General features: G+C 41.9%; 1 protein-coding gene across 1 annotated transcript; it reads right to left on the bottom strand.

Moving 5' to 3' along the window:
- Positions 1-6,435: 6,435 nt before the first annotated feature.
- Positions 6,436-10,249, bottom strand: LOC139445034 (potassium voltage-gated channel subfamily A member 1-like). The gene has a single exon (XM_071226095.1). It carries the CDS (start codon positions 9,506-9,508, stop codon positions 8,168-8,170), a length of 1,341 nt encoding a protein of 446 aa, XP_071082196.1. The 5' UTR covers positions 9,509-10,249; the 3' UTR covers positions 6,436-8,167.
- Positions 10,250-10,975: the final 726 nt, after the last annotated feature.

Raw genomic sequence — 10,975 nt, forward strand, 5'->3', positions numbered from 1 at the left:
AACATGCCCTTGGCAAGCAATACGGCTTTGCAGCAACCAACTAATGTGACCTAGATATCAATCATTCGATGTAGGAACACAATAATGGATTCAGCGTTGGGGATCACTGACAGTACGGTATTTTGAAATGTTGACGCATGGACTTAATCAATTCCCGATATTGGAAGGCTGGAAACGTCAGCTTAACTATGTGAAATGTCAAACAAAACAAACATTCCTCACCAAAAGTTAAACAACACATTATACGTATGAACTAACACAAGTAGATCAAAATGTAAATGATTTTTTTCAAATGAACATGGGACAAAAATGAAATGCATAATCGATGTCACCTTGTATGCTAAAAAACAGTTTGTATCCGTTCAGAGTACCCTGTTAAATGGAGATGGATACATGTTGATGGTGGACAAATATTTGTCATCTATTTGACATATAGTAAGGCTGTATTAATGGCACTTTGAGAATATGTGACCAGAGCATCTCGGTTGTTGCCTAGTGATAGCATCATCAGTGTTGATAATGGAGCTGGTTTGTTTAGGAGAATTAGAATAGAGAGTCCACTGATAACAAGAATGGGTGGCGAAACATGTGGAATGGGGACAACATCGTACGCCGGAAGAGCACAGGGTATTGACCAAAGGGTAAATACAAAGGTTGCAGCATGGGGTACATCAGTAGTATAATGCAGTAGAAGCTACAATATGAAGTAGCAGCAGCAATTTGTAGTAGCAGTAGCAGTAGCTGTAGTAACAGAATACACAGCATTTGTAGTAGCCACAATATATGTTGTTGTGGCAACAAGTGCTGTAGTAGTAGCAACAATATTCTCTTCTAGCATCAACAATATTGTTTAGTTGCAGCTATGTACCGTTATTGTAATAAAGTAGCAGTGAATTGAGGATTATCAACAGGAATATGTAGCAGGTAATATTGGTAATAACAGGACTATGTAGATACAGCTGAGGTAATATATAGAGAATATTATGTGAGTGTTCATGTCATACTATGTTTACAACAAGAGTGACTGAATTCAGGTATTCCCGAACGAGGGAAATACCGGAATTTAGGCACGAGGGTCGTAAACATAGTATAATATGAACATAAATATAGTGTTCTATTTATTACAGAAGACGATGTCTACATAAAGAGACAAATTTTAATAGTCACCTATCAGGACAGCCAGTCGCAACAACAGCGGAACCACAATCTATGGTGATCTATGGTGGTAGTAGCAGGAATATGCAGCAGCAGAGGTAATGTATTGTAGTAGTAGTAGTAGGAATATGCAACAGCAGCTGTGGTAATGTATGGTAGTAGAAGCAGGAATATGCAACAGCAGCAGAGGTAATGTTTGGGAGTAGAAGCAGGAATAGGTAGCAGCAGCAGAGGTAATGTATGGTGGTAGTAGCAGGAATATGCAACAGCAGCAGAGGTAATGTATGGTGGTAGTAGCAGGAATATGTAGCAGCAGCAGAGGTAATGTATGGTGGTAGAAGCAGGAATATGCAGCAGCAGCAGAGGTAATGTATGGTGGTAGTAGCAGGAATATGCAACAGCAGAGGTAATGTATGATGGTAGTAGCAGGAATATGCAACAGCAGAGGTAATGTATGGTGGTAGTAGCAGGAATATGCAACAGCAGAGGTAATGTATGGTGGTAGTAGCAGGAATATGCAACAGCAGAGGTAATGTATGGTAGTAGAAGCAGGAATATCCAGCAGCAGCAGTGGTAATGTATGATGGTAGCAGGAATATGCAGCAGGAAAAGAGGTAATGCCTGGTGGTAGGAGCAGGAATATGCAGCAGCAGCAGAGGTAATGTATGGTGGTAGTAGCAGGAATATACAGCAGCAGCAGAGGTAATGTGTGGTGGTATAGCAGGAATATGCAACAGCAGCAGTGGTAATGTATGGTAGTAGCAGGAATATGCAGCAGGAAAAGAGGTAATGCCTGGTGGTAGGAGCAGGAATATGCAGCAGCAGCAGAGGTAATGTATGGTGGTAGTAGCAGGAATATGCAACAGCAGCAGAGGTAATGTATGGTAGTAAAAGCAGGAATATCCAGCAGCAGCAGTGGTAATGTATGGTGGTAGCAGGAATATGCAGCAGGAAAAGAGGTAATGCCTGGTGGTAGGAGCAGGAATATGCAGCAGCAGCAGAGGTAATGTATGGTGGTAGTAGCAGGGATATGCAGCAGCAGCAGAGGTAATGTGTGGTGGTAGTAGCAGGAATATGCAACAGCAGCAGTGGTAATGTATGGTAGTAGCAGGAATATGCAGCAGGAAAAGAGGTAATGCCTGGTGGTAGGAGCAGGAATATGCAGCAGCAGCAGAGGTAATGTATGGTAGTAGCAGCAGGAATATGCAACAGCAAAAGAGGTAATGCTTGGTGGTAGGAGCAGGAATATGCAGCAGCAGCAGAGGTAATGTATGGTAGTAGCAGGAATATGCAGCAGCAGCAGAGGTAATGTGTGGTGGTAGTAGCAGGAATATGCAACAGCAGCAGAGGTAATGTATGGTGGTAGTAGTAGCAGGAATATGCAACAGCAGAGGTAATGTATGATGGTAGTAGCAGGAATATGCAACAGCAGAGGCAATGTGTGGTGGTAGTAGCAGGAATATGCAGCAGCAGCAGAGGTGATGTATGGTAGTGGTAGCAGGAATATGCAGCAGCAGAGGTGATGTATTGTAGTGGTAGCAGGGATATGCAGCAACAGAGGTCATGTGTGGTAGTAGCAGGAATTTGCAGCAGCAGCAGAGGTAATGAATGGTAGTAGAAGCAGGAATATGCAGCAGCAGCAGAGGTGATGTATGGTAGTGGTAGCAGGAATATGCAGCAGCAGAGGTGATGTATTGTAGTGGTAGCAGGGATATGCAGCAACAGAGGTCATGTGTGGTAGTAGCAGGAATTTGCAGCAGCAGCAGAGGTAATGTATGGTAGTAGTAGCAGGAATATGCAACAGCAGAGGCAATGTGTGGTGGTAGTAGCAGGAATATGCAGGTGCAGCAGCAGAGGTGATGTATGGTGGTAGTAGTAGCAGGAATATGCAACAGCAGAGGTAATGTATGATGGTAGTAGCAGGAATATGCAGCAGCAGCGGAGGTGATGTATGGTAATGGTAGCAGGAATATGCAGCAGCACAGGTAATGTATGGTAGTAGAAGCAGGAATATGCAACAGCAGCAGAGGCAATAGTAGGAATGTGCAGCAGCAGCAGAGGTGATGTATTGTAGTGGTAGCAGGAATATGCAGCAACAGAGGTCATGTGTGGTAGTAGCAGGAATATGCAGCAGCAGCAGAGGTAATGTATGGTGGTAGTAGTAGCAGGAATATGCAGCAGCAGCAGAGGTAATGTATGATGGTAGTAGCAGGAATATGCAGCAGCAGCAGAGGTAATGTATGATGGTAGTAGCAGGAAAATGCAGCAGCAGCAGAGGTAATGTATGGTGGTAGTAGCACGAATATGAAACAGCAGAGGTAATGTATGGTAGTAGAAGCAGGAATATGCAGCAGCAGCAGAGGTAATGTATTGTGGTAGCAGGAATATGCAGCTGCAGAGGTAATGTATGGTTGTACAAGCAGGAATATGCAACAGCAGCAGCAGAGGTAATATGTGGTAGTCGTAGCAAGAATATGCAGCAACAGCAGATGTGATGTATGGTAGTGGTAGCAGGAATATGCAGTAGCAGAGGTAATGTATGGTAGTAGTAGCAGGAATATGCAGCAGCAGAGGTAATGTATGCTGGTAGTAGCAGGAATATGCAGCAGCAGCAGATATAATGTATGGTGTAGTAGCAGGAATATGCAGCAACAATGGTAATATGTAACGGTAGTAGCAGGAATATGCAGTAGCAGTAGCGGTAAAATATAAAGGAATAGAAAGAATGTGCAACACCTGAGGTAATTTATAATGGTAGAAGCAGGAATATGCCGATGCAGGAGCGGTAAAATGTGATGGTAACAGCGGGAATATGCAGGTGCAGCAGAGGTTAAATATAGTGGATGTAGCAGGAATATGCAGTAGCAACAGTGGTACTAAATAATGGTATTAGCATGAACATGAAGTAGCAATAGTTGTAATGTATACAGTGGTAGTAGCAGTGATAAAGAGTGTTTGTAGCAGGGATATAAAGTTGCAGTAACACATACCAGCAGAAGCGGCTACATATAGTGGTAGTAGCAGTGATAAAGAGTGTTTGTAGCAGGGATATAAAGTTGCAGTAATACATACCAGCAGAAGCGGCTACATATAGTGGTAGTAGCAGTGATAAAGAGTGTTTGTAGCAGGGATATAAAGTTGCAGTAATACATACCAGCAGAAGCGGCTACATATAGTGGTAGTAGCAGTGATAAAGAGTGTTTGTAGCAGGGATATAAAGTTGCAGTAATACATACCAGCAGAAGCGGCTACATATAGTGGTAGTAGCAGTGATAAAGAGTGTTGGTAACAGGGATATAAAGTTGCAGTAATACATACCAGCAGAAGCGGCTACATATAGTGGTAGTAGCAGTGATAAAGAGTGTTGGTAGCAGGGATATAAAGTTGCAGTAATACATACCAGCAGAAGCGGCTACATATAGTGGTAGTAGCAGTGATAAAGAGTGTTTGTAGCAGGGATATAAAGTTGCAGTAATACATACCAGCAGAAGCGGCTACATATAGTGGTAGTAGCAGTGATAAAGAGTGTTGGTAACAGGGATATAAAGTTGCAGTAATACATACCAGCAGAAGCGGCTACATATAGTGGTAGTAGCAGTGATAAAGAGTGTTGGTAGCAGGGATATAAAGTTGCAGTAATACATACCAGCAGAAGCGGCTACATATAGTGGTAGTAGCAGTGATAAAGAGTGTTGGTAACAGGGATATAAAGTTGCAGTAATACATACCAGCAGAAGCGGCTACATATAGTGGTAGTAGCAGTGATAAAGAGTGTTGGTAACAGGGATATAAAGTTGCAGTAATACATACCAGCAGAAGCGGCTCCACATATAGTGGTAGTAGCAGTGATAAAGAGTGTTGGTAACAGGGATATAAAGTTGCAGTAATACATACCAGCAGAAGCGGCTCCACATATAGTGGTAGTAGCAGTGATAAAGAGTGTTTGTAGCAGGGATATAAAGTTGCAGTAATACATACCAGCAGAAGCGGCTCCACATATAGTGGTAGTAGCAGTGATAAAGAGTGTTTGTAGCAGGGATATAAAGTTGCAGTAACACATACCAGCAGAAGCGGCTCCAGATATGGGTAGTAGCAGTGATAAAGAGTGTTTGTAGCAGGGATATAAAGTTGCAGTAACACATACCAGCAGAAGCGGCTCCACATATAGTGGTAGTAGCAGTGATAAAGAGTGTTTGTAGCAGGGATATAAAGTTGCAGTAACATATACCAGCAGAAGCGGCTACAAATAGTGGTAGTAGCAGTGATAAAGAGTGTTGGTAGCAGGGATATAAAGTTGCAGTAATACATACCAGCAGAAGCGGCTACATATAGTGGTAGTAGCAGTGATAAAGAGTGTTGGTAGCAGGGATATAAAGTTGCAGTAATACATACCAGCAGAAGCGGCTACTAGTGGTAGTAGCAGGAATATGCAGCAGCAGGGGCAGGAATATGAAGTGGTAGTAATACATACTAGGAGAAGCGGCGATATGTAGTGGTAGTAGCAGGAATATGCAGGAACTGCAGTTGTAATATGCAGTAGTAGCAGCAGAGAGAGAGGCAGCATTTTAACAATGAACGTCAGCAGCAGTGAAATAGGATGTGTCATAGACCGTAGCGATGCAGATAGGAGGTATTGGTTCATCGCAACGTCCCGACAACAGTAGCGGTTGATGTAGGTAGGTGTAGGTGTAGGTGTGACGGGAGACGTCGTGGTCGAGGAAGACATCACCAATACACCAGGTTATGGTGATCTGGATCCTGTGGTACAGATAGCTTGTGATTTATGTACCCTGATCTAATCAAGTCTGCTTCGTTATTTTGTCAGTCACCATAGTAACCAGAGCTTAGCAGTAACGCCTGAGTGACACGGGTAGTGATAAAACCAAGTATCTGGAAACACATTTATCAAACACTCAAAGCACATGAGCATTGTAGGTTCTGTGTAGTCATATAAAATACTTGTTCATACATTAACATGGCTTTGGTGTTATCAACACACCTTTGATCAAGCAAATCCCATAAAAATGCTGTTTGACAATCAACGTTTGTCATTTACTATCGCTGCTAAGATTTGCATAGCATGTGGTAGGCAACACGTTTTGTCAATGGATTTTAAATATGTACATCGATCGTATATTGGGTCAAATTTCTTGCCAATGAATGTCAGTACAATCGGGTTAAAATCCGACACTCGTACATAAGTATTTACTAAACCGAAAATCACCATATTTGTTTACTTCAACAAGACTTATCAGGATTCAGAAAGCCGGACTAGAAGGATGTGGCATGAAAATGAATTTATTCCGTTGGTTGGTGACATGGTGAAAAACAACTAAATTGGTTGCATAAAGGTTGAGAAAAAGGTTTCTTTCAATCTGTCAGCCAAACTATCCACAAGACTTGGACATTCTCTTTGGCACAAATCTTATTTGACTCGTGTAATAAAAAGAGTAAATTGTGCTGAATCTGTCATGCACATAATCTGTGCAGTAAAAGCTGGAAGATCAAGTATGTCACAGAAAACATTATAGTCGTTGCAATCAACATCACAAACGTTGCAATCAAAACCATAGACGTTGCAAACAACATCATTGACGTTAACATCAACATCCTAGATGCTGCAATCAACATCGCAGACGTTGAAATCAACATCCTAGAAGCTGCAATCAACATCGCAGACGTTGAAATCAACACCCTAGACGCTGCAAGCAACATCGCAGATGTTGAAATCAACACTCTAGGCGCTGCAATCAACATCGCAGACGTTGAAATCAACATCGCAGACGTTAAAATCAACATCGCAGACGTTGAAATCAACACCCTGGACGCTGCAATCAACATCACAACCGTTGCAATCAACATCCAAATGTTGCAGTCAACATCAATGATGTTAAGGTTTATACAGTAATTGGTTGACTCCATTCAAACTGCATGTACATATCATGTGACAGGGCCCTGTGTTTCATGCTGAAATCGACACCCTCACATGTGTTGAAATGAACAGGCTAGGGACACATGCTATATTGAAATCGGCATGACTATCACGCTACACGATGTGGTTCCCATGAATTCATTGGGCCATAGGTTCTAGAATGGATGACATACATTGCAAATAACAGCATGTTTTCTTTTAAGGGCAGTAAAAGGTCCTAAACTGTGTATTAATTTAGTTTGTTAAGATTAACTAATTAAGATCAAATATAATTATGCGTGCAAAATATATCCCAAACTCTAGGAACATTTGTAATTACATTGCCATTATGATACAAGGAAACAATATTTGGAGATTATAATGTCATCTGTTTCGTAAGATACAGATGCCTAGTGTCAGAGGACATGCAACGTCAGCTGGTATTTGCATTGTGATGTGCTTACAGGCAGTTGGATTATTCAGGTTATCGTTGTTACATGAAGAGAAAGGTTGGTGTCAAAATAGAGATAGAGCAGCCTGGTCCAAAACACTATCTTAGTTCTAAGATAACAACAGAGATAGTATTTTGGACAGATAGGTAGACCGGTAGGGCCTTTGAAGGACACCTCGCATCATGGTGACCACATCATGTTGGTTGCAACGTTCAAAGAAAAATCTCATTTGAAAATGTTAACACGAGAGTTATCAACAATAGGAGCGATGCTGCACGGCAACATCGTAACAATAAACTACCCACCTGAATAACGTGTTGCATAGACTCAAATACTCCGTATATAAGACACTTTCGAATCGTGTAAATCTTCCAAGAAACTACAATAAATAGATCAAGACACTCGCAAATCCCGCATATACACATACGGTGCGGTAATAAAGGGAAAACAACTTTTAAAATGTAGAGAAAAAGGTACACTCCTCGTCATGCAGTCCAAGTATCTCCTCAACAGCAAGGATACAAATATCAGTGGCTCGTGGCTCCAAAGCGAGAGTAAAACCGTATATCCTCTAAGATGAGATCACTACGTTATTATCTAAACAAATAAAAAAACGCAGAAGGTTGAAGAAGGGGGAAAGGTGCGCGCACTATACTCTACCTCTTCCAGTCTTATGTGCATAAAATTTGTTGAAATTCTCAGTAATTATTGGTACGGGGATGGCAAGAGTCAACACCCCCGCGAGGGCACAGATCGATCCTATTATTTTTCCCACGGGTCCCAGTGGGTATTTGTCTCCGTATCCGACTGTTGTCATAGTAATGATAGCCCACCAGAACCCGTCCGGAATACTGTGAATATGGGAGCCTTCTATACCCATCTCCGCGAAGTATATAGCACTTGAAAAGAGCAGTATACACACCACAATCGCTACAAGAAACAGGCACAACCCTTGTAAACTCGCCCTGAATGTTAAAATAAGCACCTGTAGACCGGCGGAGTGTTTGGTTAGCTTGAAAACTCTTACCAACCGTATAACGCGGAGGAAAGAAAGAGAGGAACTGGATTTGGCGTCTTCGCAACTCATACTGGTGAGCACATTTGAAAGAGTGACGTAATAAGGAATGATTGCGGTACAATCAACAAGGTTCTTGAAGTCTTTGAAGAACTGAGGTTTATTTGGACACACGACGATCCGAATAAGGACCTCCACCGTGAACCATGCAGTACAAATGGACTCGAGAACAAAGAATGGATCCAAGAAATTAGGGTTACCTTCGGCAGAGCAATGGTTGGTAGAGAATACCGGTAGTGTTTCCACGCAGAAGAGCACAATTGAAAGAAGGGTAATAACAACGGATATTATTGCCACGGCATAGGCTATACAGGATGTTTCCGGGTATTCCATGACCATCCATATCTTCCGTTGCCACCCGCGTTCTGGAAGGACTATCTTTTCCGTCATATAGCCTTCTTCCCTCCGGTATTCATCAATCATGTCTTTCTCAATCTCAAAGAATTCCAACTCCGTGAGGAAAATATCATCCGGTACAGGTTCAGGTCTATTCAGCCTACCCCCGTACTGATAATAATTAAAGATGGCTTCAAATGCTGGTCTATGTCGATCAAAGAAGTACTCATTTCTTCTTTTGTCATAAAACTTCTGTCTTTTTCGAGGGTCACCGAGAAGAGTCGAAGGATGTTTTTCCAAAGTCCCTCGCCAAGTTTCGAAGTACTGTCCACTGACATTGATAGAGATTCTATCACAAGTTTTGATATTGCAGGTATGATTCGTAGCCAAGTGAGGCCCACATCGAGAGGAAGCTCCACCTTTGCTTCTCAATTTATATTCTAAACTGTGATTATTGTTATGTCTCTCGCCACTTTGGCTTATCCACAAGTCCCCGCCATCGTTATCAACATTCAGTCTTTCTCTACTGCTGTGTGCGCGGCGATACGGAGCCTGGTTGAACATGCTAACAACCGCCATGGCTGCATTTTTCCTTCCAAAATTTCTTCAATCTCTAAATCATCAACCCTCTGTTCCTTCTCCCCTTTGCAAGCAGACGACCGCCAAATTTATCGTCTGCTGCTAACGGCCATAACACTGTGCCGTCCGACTCTCCAAGTATCGATCGATTTTCCAACGACTCGAAGCTTGGCCTCAGGATAGGCTATAGGATATCCCTGTGCCGTTTTCACAAGAACTAACATGTTTAGCTGGCCAAAAGTAATATTCACCTTTTGAAACCAATTCCCGCATTTAACTGTCTCTTCTTTCGACATCCGGCTCCATCAGAATGAAATATAGAAGAAACGGCGTCAACACCCCTAGCGCTCGTTGTTCACAAGAATTCGCCACTACGCATCTTGTTGCCCAGTTCCACTTGGTTGATGCATTTCAATGCAGTATCGTGAGATGGCTTGACTCACTGATAACTGCCCTAGCCTCACGCCGAGCACACTTTCCACACTTTACACAAGCAAACCTGTATTTTCAGGGTAAACGCGTTAACCATGTGCTTCCCAATCCGCCTGATCGTCCTTCACTAATGACCAGTGTTCCAGCGTTTACTACACTCGTTTAATTCTAGTGCGTGGATACACTTAAATATACACAGCAGCGCTCACATATGTGGCAGCGGTGTTAGCGAGATCCGACATTGATCACTAGCCTAACGTAGCAAGTATATATATACAGTGCGTCCTCTCCTCCAACGGGTCCAGACCGGCTGCCATTGTGAGAGCTGCGTGTCGACGAACCACTGCATCGACATATCGTCGTGCCAATCTTACAGGCCAACAAGGCAGCAAGTCAAATTCAAGAACGTTTTAAAACAGAAGAATTGGCAAACATTTCCCTTTTGCTCCTTTGGGGATTAGTTAAAAAACTGTAGTATTCAACAACACTCTTTGGGGAAAAGGTCGGAATTGTACGCATACGCAAACCTGCTTCGATGGAAGGTGAATCATTACTTTCCATTCATGTTTTATCGATATTTAGAAATTGCATTATCTTATGACGACTGTACCTCTGCCATACAGTGCGCAATGTTAATTTATTTAATTTAGGATAATTAGTTTTGTATATATTGATGCGGTAGTGAAAATGAGGAGAGTCAACTATGTATTTATTTCAATTACTGTGTTCATTGTATATTAAACTGAAATGTACATTTACGTTGAAGTTTCTCATGTTGAGGCAAATTCTACCAACTGTGTGTTGGGACATCTAATTTAGGCTATATAATCGGTAACCTTTGTGTTGTTTTTTGAAACTCAACTTCACCATTTCTGTTATCATGCTGATAACATATGAAAGACTATATATTTTGACATATTTAAGCATGAATTTGTATTCTATTTTCAAATGTTAAAGGTCAATACATTATTCATGCAAGATGGCTCTTAAACCGTGATTCCTCAATCGTAAAATCCGTATCCCTAACCTAAATCA

Source organism: Haliotis cracherodii, unplaced genomic scaffold (assembly GCF_022045235.1).
Source record: "Haliotis cracherodii isolate W230 unplaced genomic scaffold, xgHalCrac1.p SCAF_6, whole genome shotgun sequence".
Classification (NCBI taxonomy): domain Eukaryota; kingdom Metazoa; phylum Mollusca; class Gastropoda; order Lepetellida; family Haliotidae; genus Haliotis; species Haliotis cracherodii.